At 43.5% G+C, this 18,120-nt stretch overlaps 1 protein-coding gene across 35 annotated transcripts in view; it reads right to left on the minus strand.

The window, feature by feature from the left end:
* The window catches only part of SCAPER (S-phase cyclin A associated protein in the ER), a 221,071-nt gene that overhangs the window by 106,000 nt on the left and 96,951 nt on the right, over positions 1-18,120 (minus strand). For all 35 annotated transcript variants that reach the window (XM_074318185.1, XM_074318193.1, XM_074318192.1 and 32 more), the window contains 3 exons: positions 9,778-9,911; positions 7,038-7,103; positions 1,910-2,036 (listed from right to left, as the gene is read on the minus strand). In XM_074318185.1, coding sequence (XP_074174286.1) covers positions 1,910-2,036; positions 7,038-7,103; positions 9,778-9,911 — 327 coding nt within the window. The remainder of the gene's footprint in view (positions 1-1,909; positions 2,037-7,037; positions 7,104-9,777; positions 9,912-18,120) is intronic.

Consider the following 18,120-nt stretch of genomic DNA (forward strand, 5'->3'; position numbering starts at 1 on the left):
TACTGAGACTTTCATAATGAGTACCTTTCTTATACAGATCATTTCACTGTTTCCTCAAAAACTCAGTGATTGCTTCAATGTAAAACAATGCACACGGTGGTATTTTAGTCAACGTAAAAGTCACCGTTATAGAAACATAAATAATCAGTACGAGCTAATTTTAAAACACTGAGGGATTTTCCAGGGCATATCACCACCTCCAAACACCTCCTGGCCTATGTCCGACAAGGATCAGTGTCCGAACTCTGACACTGAAAGGGAAGAGCGAGGTACAAGCACGGCCTCTGCGTGGCCCGGCTGTAACGCCACTGAAGACATGATGTTTCGGCCCCTGCAGAAGACGGGTCTGTCTGGTGGCAAAAGGCAGCTGAGCTGTCCCTGTGAATCAAGCTGGCCGTGATTCCAGCCCTGAGGCACACGCCTAGACTAGAGCAACGAGTCTCAAAGCCTGATCCTTGCACCCGCAGCAGTGTCACTTGGGAATGGTTAGAAACACAAGTTCACGGGACCCACTCCAGATCACCAAATCACAATTGAAGGTGGGGCCCAGCGACCTGTGTTTTAACAAGTACTCCAGGAGGTTCTGACCAGACTAGAGTTGGGACCCCCTCCTTCAGAGAAATTCCGGTTCTGATGCAGGAATGTGTAAGCAGCGCACTCTCTCTCTCCCCCGCCCCCCCAATCCTGAAAACAAATGACCACTGTCAGTAAAACTGATAAAAAAAATTGTAGTGTTATAATAACACAATGAAGTAATTACCCCACAATGGAGAAAATGAATGAAAAACAGCCACATTTATAAGCTTAAATAAAACTCACAACCATAGTTTTGAACACCATTCTTCACAAAAGTCTATAATATGTTATTTTATAAAGGTCAAATACAAGCAAAAGTAAAAAACATATTATTTAACAAAACATTTATGTGATAAAGCCATAAAGTTCTTTTGAAGAAACAAAACAAGAACCCCATTAATTGTGTCCAGTGTTTGCCTCAGCGGGAGCAGGGTGGCGGGTGAGGCAGAGTCCCACTGGGAACAGTTTGCCTCTGAAGTGGGGCAGTGAGTTCTCAGCTGTGCACTGTACTTACGTTTATCACTACAGTCCTTTTTACATATAAGATGTTAGATAATAAATTGTAAACCAAGAAAAATAAATTCAGCGAATAAACAAATATGGCCATTACCTGGAATTACGTTAGAAACCAACTAAGAGCTACAAAGTATGTAAACTGTGATATCGTCTTCAGTTACAAAGAACTTTTAAAGACATGAGAAATTATTTATGATAAAAACTCACCTGATAAAATGATGTAAAAAATGTACAGTGAAAGGATTAGCAGAAAATACAATAAAAAGTCAACAGTGGGTATTACAGGGAGTTTTATTTCTTCCCTGTACATGTAAAATTACCTATATTGAATAATAAAGACTTTTAAAATTACTTTTTAAAGGCTTTTTTAAACTGTCATTGAAACATTTAACAACGGTAAGTCATTAAACTGCCAAATCTTTTGCTGGGAACAAGGAGGAAATTGGTGTTTTTGAAAATCTGTGATTTATGAGCTTTATAATTCAAGGCTTTATATTTTCTGCCATAAAATTGTATATCCTTATTAGTATAATTCCATTTAAAATAATTTCATTTTGTTGGTGTGGAGAATAATATGACTGAGAAAACCATGACCTAAAGAACATATTTTTGTTATTGAGGACTTCAATTAAAACAACTGAAAACAACTTCAATTTAAAGAGAAGAAAAGAAAAAAGCATCCATCATCAGTGGGTGACTGGCTTTTGGAAACACAAAAGAAACGCATGTACTAAGAGTCTCCCTATAGCCTGGTGTCCTGTCATAGTGAGAAAGAGACACAAAGATGGAGGCCAGAGGCCAGAGATGAGTTACATACCTCTTTTTCCAATATTCTAGCGATCTCTCCTAGGGTCCGATCTAAAGCAGAAACCTTAGTGTTTGCCCACGGTCCACTGTCTTGTACTTGTAGTTGCTTTAGGAGATCTTTGGCTAATCGCTGAAGCCTTCAATACAAAATGCAATGGAAAGGAATGAATGAAAGGGACTGACATTATGATTCAGACATAATGTTTCACATTTTCCTGAACATTTTGAAACGAAAGGTACTTCCATTCTTGCATGAGAAACTGACCCATGAGCACCTGAAGTGAGGGAAAAAACCCACTCCCAAGGCTAGTACTGCCTTCTATTCACAAACAACCACCTAAGGACAGTATGATCCATCCATGGCATTAGCTAGCACAGTGCAGCCATCAGTTACCACGTGATGCCATCAGTGAAAACGTAACGCTAAAGCTAGAAAAGAGCTGAGAGATGGGGAGAAGGGGAGAGTACGATGGCACAGAACCATGAGCGTAAGAACCCGAGCATGTTTTCCTATTTAGACTTTAACTCTTCAAGGTAGGCTTGGCTATTAAAAGCATTTGTAAGGGAAATGCCAATGTCAAACTCCCCATGTTCCAATTTACAAGCAATGTGGGATTGCCTGCCACCGCTCCTGTCATTAACTTACGTGTTACCTAGCCTGTGGGATTCTAGTAAGCAGACCGGATGGAACATGTCTCCGTAGCCCTTACTTCCTCAGTTCCTCTGTGGGCAACCCTCCCTTCCTTCCCAATTGCGTGAGCATCTCACCAACAGACACTCAGTAGCCACTCCCCGGGATGCTTCCAGTGTCCACTGTACAACCACGCCCTGTTGTCTTACTTTCACTTTTATCTGTGATAGATCCCACAGGCCGGCATTGTAATCGCTTCCTTGTGGACGCATCACCTTCCCTCTGTGGCGCGTGTTTTGTCCCTCTCTTAGTGGCCCAAGTCCAGCAGTGCTGTAACCGCAGATGCGTGTTCAGCTCTCACTGTGGACAGGCAACACTCTCAGCGCCCTGCGAGCATTCCTGCATTAGCTGGGTCTGCCCACATCTGCTCTTCCCACTTCTGACCCTGAGAAAAAGCCTTGCCACGCACGAGACAGATCCAGGATCTTACTGAACTGTCCCACCTGCTTGCTCTCCCACTCTGTACAAAGACTGGCTTCGCACACCATTCCCCAATCTCTTCACAACACCCCCCTTTCTGTTCTCCCTCTTGCTTTCAGAAGCTCTTACATTTCACAGAGAAACTGGAAGCTACTGGAACAAGAAAATCCTCACTGTCGGCCACAGGTCTTCCAGCCTATCTGCCCTTCGTCCATACTCTGCTGTCTCCCCAGCTACAGTCAGGGAGACGGAGTCCTCCCACGGAGGCGGCTCCTCCCAAAGGCCCTGTGTGCACTGAGGTCTTTGCAAAGGCTCCTCGTTCATACCTCCGGAAAGGCTTCCCCACCTCTTTGTTACCCAGACAGTCCCTACGTGTCCCTCAGTCCTTAGCTCAGACGTGACTTTGTCTGATCTGACTAGGCCTTCAGATCACTGTCGCAAGTGTGTCCACGCAGAGCTTGACAGCGAAACATGCTGCAGTGATGGCCGTGCTCCCAGTACTGGCCAACAGGGTGGCTGCTAGCGCTTGACCGAGGAAGTGAATTTTGGGTCGTCCTTACTTTGAATGATTTCAATGCACACAGCCACCTGCAGCTAACCGCTGGCACAGTGGCCAGTGCAGAAGTGTAGCATTAGCTTCATCGATGTGCCATGTCTACACGAGTGCCCGCAACAGGTATTTGATGATGAATGGTCTAAGAAGAAACTGCCTCTTCACACTCTCAGTGATGTATGTCCCTAACCTCACAGGTGACAAAACATTCTCATGTACATGATCGTCTCTAATCCTCTGAAAAGCACTGCCCATTAGTATACCCGTTTGCAAACTGGAGAACTAAGGTTCAAGCAAACTCAATGACTTCCCCAACTTCTCACAGCTGGTAACGGTCACTGGGACTATGAACCTCGGCGTTCGATCTTCAAATGTCATGCTTTTGTCTCCATACCATATTAGTCCAAAAAAAAAGGCGATTTCATTCACAAATGAATAATATCCTCAATTAAAATTGTGTCTATCTATAAATGCCTTTATGTAAGAATTTAGAATTTCTGCAAGCACGTGCAGCTGAAAAACCGCACTGGTGAACTCCACCTTAACCCTGAGCTGTCCTCATGAGCTTACTCGGACATGCCAATCGATGCACACAAACGCTGACGTCAGAACTAGCCACACTGGAATTCTGGCTCCCGCACAACCCACGTGCGTAAGCCCTGGGAAGGCTACTGAACTACTCTGACCGTCCGTTTCTTCATCTTAAAAGCGGAGACAATGTGTATTTGTTCCTTTCAGAACTCCTGAAGATCAGAGCTGACGAATGAAATGCAGAGAACAGCGTTCACGAGCCAGCCAGCAAATACCTGATTGTCAGTACTACTTACTGACAGCACGTCTCAATCTAGCAAAAGGGAAGAGGCATATAGAAAAGGGAAGAAGTAAGAGCAGCACGTTTCGTTTCCCTGCTCATGAACATGGGCTGCAGGCCCACCCGATTCGTCCCTGGCAGCGAGCCTCACTGTGTGACACAGATAAGCAGCCACTGGAGCTTTTGGCTGAAGGTAGCCTGCACCCCCCACACCCCCACACACCCCGTCCGTGTAACTAAATCGTGTCACCAGCCCCAGCCCAGGAGGCACGGGGACCCAGCGGTGTCCTTCCCAGGAACGCTCACATTCCAGTGCAAACGAGGTGCTTCAGGAGGCACAAGGACCATTGTAACCCACAGAACACAAGAGTCTTGTGTTTCACGCTGAGGTAAATCAAACCTGGGATTCATGCGAACCTACCCTCCAAGGAAGAGCGCCAAATCAAGGGGATGCCTAGGTAACATGAGTAAACCTCTGCTTCACTCCTGCCTCCACAGCAGGAACGCAAGGAATATAGCCCCTCTCCAGAGTAAAAGCGCCACATTTTGATCCAGACTATAAATAATTAGAGAATGTCACAGGCCTGAAGCCCTGAAAGCCGTATTTTCCCTACAGGGCAGGAATGGCAAACGTTTAGAGGGCGCAGGTTTTAACATAGCAATTGTCATTTGGGTTACTTCCGGCACAAAATTTTTCCATCATGGAAAGAAAACAGAGCACGGAGAAGGCAGAACGGAAAGGAAGGCTTCGCAACTCCCAGCCTACAATATGAGAGATGTCTGCCACACAGGTAAATGGCTGTGTGGAGGATGTTGTGTGGCCAGAGGTTTTCTTCTCAAAACTGGAACAAACTGCAACAGCAACTCATAACTTCCAGTCTGTCACTGGAGAATGTGAAATGTAAGTTTCTCCGTAAGAAGCCCTAACGTTTACCACAGTGAAGTTTGGGGGAGTTTGTGAGGATCACTGGGAAGATTTGGAAAAGTATAGAACAGAGACGGACACGAAGATATGAGTATATTAACTGTTTCCTTTTACATCTTCTATTTGAAAGGCCCATGGTTCCCCTTCTGTTTTTAAATAATATGCTTAAGCCTCTATTTCTAAGAGTTCGAGGAATCCCTACGTAAGATGAAAAAAGTCAGTGTACACATGCTGCCTCCTCCACTGGACACCTTTCCTTTTTGCCTGCCAGCAGCCCTTCTGGTGGTACAAGAACCAGACTTTCCCTTCTAGGGAGCCCCTCGCCCTCACACTCACATTACCGCACATGCTCAGTGCTTTCGGGGTGCTGCATCCAGGCTGCACCCTCCGTGCAAAGAGCTAGGAAATGTGTGCATAGTACTGTGTAAATTAATATACATCATCTATCAGACAGACACGACACCTGTAGTTACTTCTGTTTCTACTTACATACACTGGAAAGTACAAGGTAAAACTGACCACGGTAATTCCAGTTCGTTGCCACCCTGTTTCCCGCTCTCCCTGGTCTATTTTTAACTCTCCTCTCAGTGAGCAGCCTGCACCCGACGTCCCTCACATACGTACACACTGGCCCAGCCCCACATGCAGCATGTTACCCCGTTTCTGTGTGCGCTAGCATCCCCCACCTAGGCTCCCCTACCTTTCACCCTGCTGGGGCTTCGACACGCTTTGCCAGGGCCCCTCCTCAAACTGCTCTGACCCCTCCACCCCAGGCCACCCCCAAGCCACCCATAAAGATGGCTGCTTGGAACGCTCTCATCTCACTGACTGCAGGACCGAGTTTTTCTGGAAAGGAGAGGGATAACTGCATTGGCAATGACCAACACTGGTGACTATCGATGGGTGTCTTTTATTTTTGACAGGCAGGAATATTTGTATTTTAAATTAAGTAACTGCTACATGAAAATGCTGCAGCGTATCTGTAAACAACTCTGCAATTATAAATATTCCCCCATTTGGGGCAGTTAAGTGTTCCTTGACCTTTGTCACTATTTAAAAAGCCCGCTGTGTATATAAAGACTTGGCACGTCTCACATTATTTCAGCGAGCAGCACAGTGCCAGCAGAGGACAGCCAGAGCCCGACTCATAGCGCCGGTCGCATTTCATGGCAGCATCTGCACCAGCAGCGCATGAGGGCCTGACTCCCTGTGCCTGTCGGCAGCATTTAGGTTCGGGCAAGTCCTCAGCTGCTGTGTACTTGCACTTGCACCCAGCAAGAGACTCTCAATCCTCATCTGTCAGGAGCGCCGTCACAGCAGCCCCGAGCGAAGTCGGTCTCCTCACAACAGGAACCAGCGGTCTTGCCAGAAGCTGCGCTGTCAGAACAGTGTTTCTCTACCTCAGAGCAGCTGACGCTCCCAACGAGCTAACTCCCTTCGGTGGGGACGGCCATGTGCACTGAAGGATGCTAATGGCATCCCTGGCTGTACGCACCTGATGGCAGCAGCACCACCTCCGAAGTTGTACCAACCAAGATGCTGTCACACACCCCCACACAGAGCCAAACGTCCCCTGCCAAAATCGTCCCCTGTTGGACACCATGGTGTTGGGAGAAAAGAGCTGCAGGCATCAGATGCAAAGCCAGTGATCACAGGCATTGCATGATGGTTCAGATAAACTTCTGTTATAGGCAGAGACCGAAGAGCCAGAGGACCGAAATGGAGGATAAATACTCACTTTGCTTTATAAGGTGAGTCAGAGCCACAATTTTTTGTTTCCGTTAAACTTTCATATTCCTTGGCCCTGAAAAGAGAAAAGGTTAATCACTGTTAGCCATTTTACTGCTAATTTTTGTTAAGCAGAAACCCTAGCTGTATCTCTCCTCTTCCAGCATTAGGAACATTACTATGTTAGTTTTAATACTTTGATTTCTGAGACTGCTTCTTTAAATTACTATAAATGCTGTCGGAAAAAACTGAAAAAGTACATATTTCCTTATAGGACAGAGAGCAGATTCAGAAAACATTTCTAAGTTTGCAGGCCTTGTTTAGAACAGTGCTTATTTTGCAGAAATGCTAAAATCATGAAGATTAAATCTGAAACCCTGTAAATTTCTACAAGGTAGTTGAGGTGGCTGAGTATCTCTGTACCTCCAAAGGTATAATGCAAAATTAAACAGTGGTAAAGAATAGTCATTTAACTTTAGAGATAATTTAAGAGGCAGTAGAAATAATTTCACTAGACATTTAAAGATTTGTTTTGGTTTCCTTTTGTTATTTATACCGACTAAATACCAAATGTCTGGAACAATCTGAGATAACACTTCCCAGCCACTGTCTAACTAGCCTCCCACTTGCCCGAACCAGTAGGTTGACAGCCACAACAGGTCATCCACCTAACACAGGTGTCACTACAGCAATCCACTCATGTTGACTTAATTTGACTTGAAATTTCTCTTTGGGGGAGGAAAATGCTCATTTAAATTTTAACTGTCCATCTAAAGGTGTCTGAGTCTCAAAGAATCAGTCCAGTGACCTATGAAAGAATTAGTCACAACATATACCAATCCAGACATCAATGACTGGAGAAAAATTAAACTCTGCTTCATAAAAAATGTGAAAGACAAACTGTAATAGGCCTAATATGAAAAATCAAAGTAGCACAGGTGATGCTTCGGAATGAAGGAATAACTAAGTTAGAATTAAACATGAAATTATGTCTTCTTGAAACCTATACATGGTCACTGCTATCAGCCAAAACATGAAGGCACCGCAAAATGGGGAAATGAACCCACTTGCAGTTGCAAGTAATCCTGACTTCATACGAAAGGTAGAAAAAGTAACCGTTATGCAGGGTTGAATGTGTTCCAAGCATTGTGCCAGGAGCTAGGCAATAATTGTTTCATGTAGTCCGAAAAAATCAACATGGTATTACCTCCATTTTACAAAGAAGAAACTGCCACTAAGGGAGACGTGTGTTCTATCAACACATACATTTATGTAGGGCTTGACATGGTGACACTGAAGGAGGTTAAGGGAGCTGGCTGCACACGTGGGAAGAGTCATCCAGAAAGAGGAAACCTGACAGGTAAAGGCCCTGAGGCGCTGAGAAGAGAAAATGACGTGATCCAACTGACATCTTAAGAGGCTCACTGTGGCTGGAGTGCTTAGAACAGACTACAAGGAGCCAAGGGCAGAAACAAGGAGACTAGAAGGAGGGCTCCTGCAATAATCCGGGGCAGAAAGGATGGCGCCTTGGTCCAGGAGGCAGTGAAGTCAAACAGTGCAATGCTGCTGCCTTTGAAAGCAAAGCTAACATTACCTGCGGTGGGACTGGGTGTGAGGTACAGGAGAAAGACAAGGGGCTGGGGGTGGAGAACACACCAAGTCTGAGCAAAACTGCAGCTATAACATTGGTGAAGAGAGGACAGAGAAAGCCACAGGCCAGAGAGGAAAGAAAGAGTCCACAGAACGGGCCCTACAGCATCCCGGTGCCAGGAGCCCAGCGATTTCTTAGCATAAACTAGAAATGAAGTCGGTAATACCCTGCAAGTATACTGTGGAACTATTTTTAGCAACTTGGCGGGACCTCAAAAAATACACTCAGAAAAGCCTCTTCTATTCTTCGCTCCAATGAGTACTCGGAAGTTTTCCCTGATTCTGTAAAATGAAATGGACACTTTCTCTGATTACAATCTGAAATTGGAAACTATAGGAAGATAACCACCATTCCCTATTATTCTAGACCCACATTTCTATAATCCCAGGGGTCAAGCTTTTCCACCTTTCGAGACATTTGGGAACAAAGGTGTGACGACATACTCAGACGCCCTTCTCTCCCATTATCTACTAAGGAGGAACTACATCTGTGCCCTCCTACAAGCCTCATCAGTCATCGGGGGATCCGCGAAGCTTGTGGGGTCACAATGTGCCACACAGCTGTCTGATCCTCAGATGTCACTGAGGCTGATGATAAACTACAGGTCTGACAAATCCCTTTCAATTTCAAGATATTTCTTGAACTTTTTCTTGTTGTGACAGGCAACCTAACTGATTAAACCTAGTCGTGAGATGTGACACCACAGCCAGCAGACTCCTATTTGTTGATTGCTATTGATTTTCTTTAATACTTCATTTAAAAATCAATAGTTGGAAAGAAAAATAGGCTTGGTTTACACGTACTTAAACATACTACTGAATGCTGGCGGAGGCCAAGTTTGGCAGGGCTTTTGCATCAAATTATAAGAGCTCTTAACAGGTGAAGGCAAGGGCTTTAGATCGATATGTAGTTTTCGTTCTCAATCAAAGAAAGTGGCCATAAATTAGGCTCATCAGTATTATTTTCAAGGCTTTCTCGAAGTAAACAACTTTAAACTTTTTTGGGGGGTGGTGGTGGAAGATCTTCTTGAATTTACATTAAAAAGGCTCCATCACTGAGAGTGTTGCTTTTGTTTTGTTTTGAAGGCTACTGACAGTACCTGGAGTTCATGCGTGCTTTTATCCTTTTGGCTTTTTTTTTATGTTTTTGCCGCTCTTCATCTTTCAGAGACTCTAGGGGAGCTGTACTTTCAACCACAATGTCAACAATGTACTTCTTTAAGGAAAGATGCTCCTGCAAGGTAAAGAAACGAAATGATGAGGAGGAACACAAACGCAGCACCGCTACAGGGGACAATGAGGGGACAAGGTCACACAGACAGCATCAGTCTCTGGGAAGCACTGCTTTCCCGACTGCTGTGTGTGACACTGAAAGCGCTGTTTCACCTGAGCCTTTTCACTGACTCATCACGTCCGTGCTGCACAGCAACTGTGCCGCATGCTAAGGCCACACGGACATATCCCTGTCCCTGGCAACCACACAACGCAGTACAAGAAGTGAAACACAGACGCCATCTGTAATCCCGAGCAGCAAGTGCCAGTTAGAGTCAGTGCTACAGGAGGTCAGACGGGGGGGAAAGATCACTGGTCACTGGGGGTGAAGTGAAAAGACTTCACGAAAGAAGCACCACATCTGCTGCCCCATGAAGGGCAGACTGAGTCAGAGCGTGTGGATCCTGGGGACGTGTGTGTTTGGGCTGGGAGTTGGAAGGCGGTAGGAAGGAGTAAGAAAAAAGCCACCCCAGAAAACACAGGTGGAGATGAGAAGGTGGGATGTGATTACCAGCCCCGGAGACTGGCTTTGGCGGAGCAGTCGGGCCCCACTACCCTCCTTATCCTCTCAGATTTCATGGCCCATCATCATAATCCCTGCCTCTCATGCACACAGCTCCCTCGCCCCCTCTTCTTCTTTCAGACTTGCTTGGCAAAATCCCAACCTAAATCCCACTGTCTCCCTACTCTGTGCCCATACCTGAGCAGTTAAGGTGGCTGCAATCACAAAACATGCGGACCACTTGCAGTGGAAATCTGTGTCATCACACCCCAAGTGGGCTCTAGTACTGCTAGGCAATCAAGCGATCTTAGAGCAGTTTACCTACACTCTCCTTGCTAGAAAGCACTTCAGACCCTCTCCCTCCAATTTCTAACACCTTTAGCCCTGCATATCACATCCTCTTCCCTGACACTTTCTCCAGGAGGCTCCAGATGTCATAGTGTCCCCTAATTCAACGGCTGAACCTTCTAAGTCTTCTTTGCTGGCTCCTTTTCCTCTTGACTGGTAAATGTGGGAGCATCCCAGAACTATCCTCAGGTCTTCCCTCCTCTCTATCCAAACTCATTCTTCAAGAGCAGTGACTTGAAATATTATTGAAACACAGGTAATTCTCAACTGTTTACCTCTAGTCTTGTCCTCTCCCCTGAATTCCACTCCGCTGTCGAAAACTATCTCCTGAAAACCTCCACTTAGGCAGAGTATTTCCACTGTAAGCATTTCCAAAATAACAGCACACAACAAAACTCTTACACTCCCCAAATACATAAAACTGCTCTTCCCATAGAGTCCCTCGTTTCAGTAAATGGTGACAGCATTTGCACAACTGCACATATCCAATATGTCAGCAAATCCTATCAGCTCTACTTTCAAATACATCCCCCAATTCATCCCAAATCCAGTCACTGCTCCCACCCCCCATCACCCAGCCTAAGGCCTCATCAGCTCTTATCTGAATGACTCAACAGCCTCTTAACTGGTGTCCCAGCGCCTAATTTGATGCCCAGGTCTTTTCTTTACAAAGCAGCCAGGATTTTTTTTTTTTTTTTTTAGCATAAATCATCTCACATCACTCTTCAAATCCAAGTCTCACCTTCTCATCACAGCCAGGGTAAAATCTGAAGTCCTTGCGATGGCTTCCTAAGCCCTCCACCACTGACCTCTCTGACCTCATTCATAATTTATATCTCTCCTCTGTTCACTCTGCTCCATCCACAGGGCAGTGACGTCCTTCCTATAGCATCCGTCAGGAACCTTCCCGCCTCAGGACGCTACCGGCTGCTCCCTTAGCCAAACGTCGTCTTCTCCCAGTCACCTGCATGATCACAGGTCCATGAACGCCCAGTCTTAAGTAACACCCTCTATTATTTGCCATCTCCTCATTCTGTTCCTTTTTCTTCACAGGTCTTGCCTAACATTGTTGCCTAACATCAAATACCTCCGCAGTTTCCTGCAAGAGAATATAAATTGTATGAGGGCAATGACTCTTTTTGCTCACTGATGTTTCTGGGTCTGGTACTGTGCCTGGCTTATGGCAGACACTCAGTAAGTATGTGTTAAATGAATGAAAAATAAGAGGGTGATGTAATTAGAGCGAACACTGCTGTTCATGGTCAAATGAGGAAGGAGGGTCAAAAGGTGCAAGCTTCCAGTTGTGAGATAAGTAAGGCCTGTCAACAGAATCATAGCGTGATGCCTGCACTACCTACTCAAAGTTTCGAAGAGAGTAGATCTCACAAGCTCTTTCCACAACAAGGAAACTCGTAACTATGGGTGGTGACGGATGGTAACGAAACTTATTGTGCTGATCATTTTGCTATATATACACACATCAAACATTATGCTGGACACCTAAAACTAATACCATGTTGTAAGTCATTACAGGGCAATTAAAAAAAGACAAAAAGTGGTATTTATGAGGGCTAATTATGCAACATACTCTGAGCTAAGGACTTTACATATGAATCACTCATTTAGTCCTTTGAACTATACTTAGAAGGTATGTATTTTTATTATTCCCACTTGAACCATGAGTACCCGGAGAACGAGTCAAACAGCTTCCTCAAAGTTTAAAAATCAAAATCATGACTCGGTTGTACGTGAAATCACCATCCACATTATCATTCATTGAATTCTTCCTATGTGACCAGCAAAAGGCTAAATAAACTGCACACCTTATTTCCTACAATCTTCACAACCCCCTAGAACAGATGGCAGTATGTTTACATTTTACGAATGCTTAACAAAGGCTCAGACAGGGTCCGTATTACGTCATGGACATAAAGGTCAAGGTCAAAACCACAACTTTCACAAAACTGAGCTTTTTCACTTCTCCACATTCACTCCCCACGCACTGCTCACGAAGGCCGCGTCTCGGATGTGTAATTCTTCCCACCGCACTAAGGAAAAGGAATATTCTGAATGACACCTTTAATTCTGTGAAAGGTCCAGTTATACTATATATCATAAGTTACTGATGTATCTAATACACAAAGGCAGGCACTACAGAAACATTTGGACTCCATCCAGAACTATAAGAAGCACACCTTTGTAAAAGACAGTACGTCATACACATACACATACACACACACACGCACTCACATTCATGTTAGCTGTTTGAAAACTCTCAAAACTAAAAACACATGAGCATATATTTATATTTTGTTTGACTAACAGTAACGTTCTTCTTAATACAAAATCAATACATGTTAATTATAAAAACAGAAATAAAGTTAAGAAATAAAAATCACTTAGAATTCTAACACTTAAAAATAATTGAGTATTTCCTTCTTGCCATTTTCCTTCGCATATATACTTTTATAAAAATAGGATATACTATTTCTAATGTTATAATCTGTTTTTCATTTAAGATTGCAAATATTAAATACTGTTAAATAATACTCTATAACATAATCTAGTGACTGCAAGGTATTCCGTTTCATGAATATACCCAACTTTACTTAAAAGCTTTACTTAGATATGTGGGTAACTTTTTTTTTTCAATTTAATAATATCAGTGCATCAAGTAGTCCTATAGTTAAATTTTTAAACACACTGTCCATTGTCTCCCTTATTAGCAAATGCCAGAACTGAAATTCTGTGGGTCATAGATTACACATATTTTTAAGGTTTCCATGACTATTCCCAAACTGAGCAACCAAAATGGGAATTAATTTACGTATCCACAAGTGATCTGGCAGTACCTAGTGTTTCTGTTCTGTTTGTAAATCTGTCAATTCGTCAGCTGAAAACCTGGTATTAGTATGCTTGACCATTTGTTTGTATTTTGTCTTCTGTGACTTAAAATGTGTTTCTTGTCCAGCTTTCTATAAACACATTTCAAGTTTTTATATATTTGCTTCTAGTGGTTTGCATCATGTTTTCACTTTTTGTCAGAAAAAGATCATGTTTTGGTGATAAAGGAAACACTGTTAGATGTGACGCAGGATAATTAAGAGTTGTTTTTCCATTAAAAGTGAGTATTTTATACAGGAAGGTTTTGAGATGGTTTCTGAAGATGAAAAGAGTGTACAAAGCGACACTGAGCAGTGGCTGAAAAAATCATGGCTCACTTCTACGAATAAGTATTAGTCATTAAAACGCTTATCACAGAAGATTCTGAGGTGATGAAGGCAGTCAGTGGTAGCAAAGTTTTAGATTTTCTCTAATCATCACATAAAACCTAAAGGGCAAACAGATAGTGAAAGTAAAACCCACAGAAAATACCACACATCAAGGTGACAGCGTATTCCCATAGCCCCCCAATGCAAATAGGTGAGGAAAAACTACCAACAGGTCAGCGAATTTTCAGTGTCTTGGAAGAGAGCAATCAGAGGGAAACAACAGAGTGGATAATGAACTTGAGAATGGCACCTATAACTGAGAGGGCTTTGCCCAGCCGAGCGGCAGGTGAGGGAAAGATGCCGGCACTCGGGGGATCTGCAGAAGGCTAGCCGCTGTGAACTCTCGAAACTGAGCCACGGGAGAAACTGCTAGGGAAGGAATTGAACTGAGCCAACTAGGTATATTGGAGACAAAGGGAAAAAAGGCCTACATAAAAGTAGACCAGGACATCAGAATCAGGACACTGCAGAAAGCAAGGCATTGTATTTTTCATACAACAGAAGAAGGAGCTCTGTGAAGCTAGAATAGCTATCCTGAATCACAACTCATGCTAAAACTCTTATAAAGCTAATTCCACATGAAAATAAGCAACAGAAAAGTATCATGGTCAAATGCTAAAATTATTAACAGAAAAAGAAAATAAGTAGAGTAGCAATACAATGAAAACACATCCCAAAACCATGACAGAATAGATCAAAATGTAACCTTCCATTTCAAGGTAAGTTACAACAAATAGAGAAAATGGTATAAGGCATGAGAAAGATAACACAAATCACCATCTTAAAAAGTCAGAATTTAGGTCATAAAACAAAAAAGACTGCAAAAGAAAAAAAAATTTATATAAGAAGTAAAGATAAAATACAAGACTCACAAATAATTCCTCAAATAAAAGATGAACAACAGAAAAAAACTGTAAACCAAAAAAAGAAAAAAAATGGTTTGAGAGTCAGTGAAAATACTGAAAGACAGGCAAAGATGCAAAACACAAATATTAGGAGTCCCTGAAAAAGAAAACCAAAGCCAGAGAAAAGATCAAATATTACAAACAACAATTCAAGAAAACTTTTCTGAACGGAATAGAATTAAATACTGAAAGAGTATCCTGTACCTGAAAATACTGACCTTGAGTTGCTAATACCAAGACATATCCTATTATCACTTCTGGGCTTTAAAGAAAAAGGAAAAATACTCTGGGCATGTAGCAGAAAAACAAGTGAGTTACATGGGAAAAAAATTAGATTATCCCCGGCTTTTTGACAATAACATTTTATGAAGTAATATATGTAGCATTTTCCAAGGAAGAAATGTGAGCGAAGGATTTTATATCTAGTAAAACCAACTTTCAAGTATAAAAGGCATAAACTGTATCAACATAGAAAAACTCAGAGGCTCTTATTCTTACAAGAACTTCCTGAGGAATCTACTAAAGAGCAAGTCTCAGAAAACCAAAATAACCAAAGAGACATTGACATAGGGACTAGTGGTGAACATTACACCTAACCTTACAGAACGAAGACTAAATTACTGGTTAAAAGCGAAACAATACACACTCGTATACTATATGTAAGGACTGCATCTCAGACTTTTCATCGTGTTACTATTAAAAATGAGAAGACTGGGGAAAACATGAGACTATTTTAAGCGGCTCTCAGTAATTCCGGGGTTGTGGGCCAGTTAGTAATAGTACCCTACAGGTACGTGTGTACTACGTAGTACGGCTGCTGTGTGCGCATGTGTGGGGACGGAAAGGAGCTCCTGGGCATGAGCGAGAGCTGGCTCATTCCTGTGCCCTGGACACCCTGGATGGAGGAGCAGACAGATGCGCAGCACTGAGGACGTTAAGCAAAACCCGTCACCCTGAATGTGCACTGTGAGAGTGTTCATGAGCCCATCATCTTTACATAGTTGAGAAATAACAAATGTATGCACACATGCATCTGTACAGATGAGTATGTATTTATACCCACTCACATGTATATCACATTTCATTTCTTTTTCTCCCCACTCTGTTCACAATGACAAAGCCAGTAGCAGTGTGAATCCCTGATTATGCGCCTGAAATACCACTTCTCAGTGAAGGTAGCCAGGCGCCTTCTTAGCAAAATAGCTGACCACAAGCCTCAACAGCTGGCCATAACAACTATCCAGGTGACTGTTAAATTCAACTAGGCTCACGTCAAAAGAACTTGAGAGCAAACTTGGAGGGGCTCCCACTGGCCAAAAGATAGTAAAACCTGAGGTCCAAAAACGAAAACTTCAAATGATGGAAACCCATCAAAAGTGTTAGAATCCGTGAGTCTATAATTATATATATATATATATAAGTAATTGGACACCTTTGGAAGATAATAGGAAACCAATTCATTTTCTTGAAAACTGGTAAAAAAATCAAAATTTGATCTGGCCACTCAATAACCAAATAGATGACGGAAAGCACTTGTTCGTAAATGTACTCCAAATAATAAGTGAAAATGAAATATAGAAATGGACTAGTCACATATCCAGGAACTAATGAATCTAGGTATCCCTTAACCAATAGCTCAGATGTCAACACCACAAAAAGAAAGACAATCGGATGTTATGTTCATCCTGATGGAAGAACTCAACACCAAAGGGCTTGAACTTTGGCCTCATCAAGCGCCTGGAGCCACCTGCAGGTGACAGAAGGGACCCAGAAATACCTTGCAGTGCAGCAGAGTAACAGCTTTAGCAAGTCACCCCGTTCCTCGGCTAAGGAATGAACTTCCATTCCCCTCTTTAGAAGGGACATGGGACAGAATTTCCAGTCAGTGGTGTGTGAAGGCCCATTCACCCTCTTCCCCTCTGCAACATGGAGCACAAAGGAGCCTGTGATACAGCTCTAATGCCGAGGGGAGGGCTCCTCTTAGGGGAGGACAGAGATGGGTCTCTGAAAATCCACAAGGCATTACGCCACGCAGACAAGGTGGGCTGCTTCCTTAGGATTGTACTGCAAGAAAGAAACTTCTCTGTTCTTAAATCATTGTATTATTGTTGCCTTTGTTACAGCAGGTTAGTCTTTTCCCTCACTAATACAATTATACACACATTTATAAGAGTGTGTGATTCCCCATGAGTTCACATTGTGTGGGCTCCGTGATGAGAACATGGAGGTTCATCACTCTAGTCTGTCTACTATCAAGTATGCTTTCAAGTTTCCATAACAACTAGTTTAGAAAAGTCATCTTGTAAAAAAATAATTTGTGCACGTAGTTCCTAAAATTCTATTGGGCTTCCCAAACAAAGTAAATGAAATCACAATATTCATGTCTTTCAAGCATCTAAGACTGAACTTGAACACATCTGTGCTCTATTCAAGTTCTGAAAGTGTGTCCCACAAGTCTGAACTCCACTGGAGGAAGAGGAGACGATCTCCTGCAGCGAAGTGGATACACATTACGGCGGTGCTTCACTGACGGAGGGAGCGATATGTTGTTGCTGATCCTGTCACCTTCCTTCCCTGGGCTTCTCACGTCGTCTAGGGGACAGGGCACAGGTGAACTGGCAAAGACAGAATGGTGAGCTTCCTGGGCCTAGAAACAGTGCTGACCAAACACAGCTAGGCTATGCTGTGCGGAGCCAGTGAACGGTGGCGTCCTAATGCTGCTCACTTCATCCCACAGCCAAATCTTTCCTGACAGGAAGCACACCAGCAGGGCCCGTCCACTGGCTGGGGGGTTCTGAAACTGATCCTGCTGCTCCAGGTCCGGCCTCCCGCACACCTGGGCAATCCTTGGGCACGCGTGCACACAGGCAGGCAGCAGTCCCTCGCAGGAACTATCCTCAGCAGCAGTCCAGGTGGTCTCAGCTGGTTTCTTAATTATTTTTCCTCCCTACTCCTTGCTCTAGATTCCTGCTAAGATTTGAGCCCTGACCTGAACCCGACTCAAAATATGAATTAATCATGATCAAAAATCATCCCAAAGGCCCCTGGATCTCCTTCCTTCCTTCTTAATTAGTATCACTGAAAAACCACACGCCTACCCTCCCGGAACCCTGCTCAATGCAGGTACTACCCTCCCACTAACAA

The sequence above is a fragment of the Rhinolophus sinicus genome, linkage group LG13 (assembly GCF_036562045.2).
Source record: "Rhinolophus sinicus isolate RSC01 linkage group LG13, ASM3656204v1, whole genome shotgun sequence".
Classification (NCBI taxonomy): Eukaryota; Metazoa; Chordata; class Mammalia; order Chiroptera; family Rhinolophidae; genus Rhinolophus; species Rhinolophus sinicus.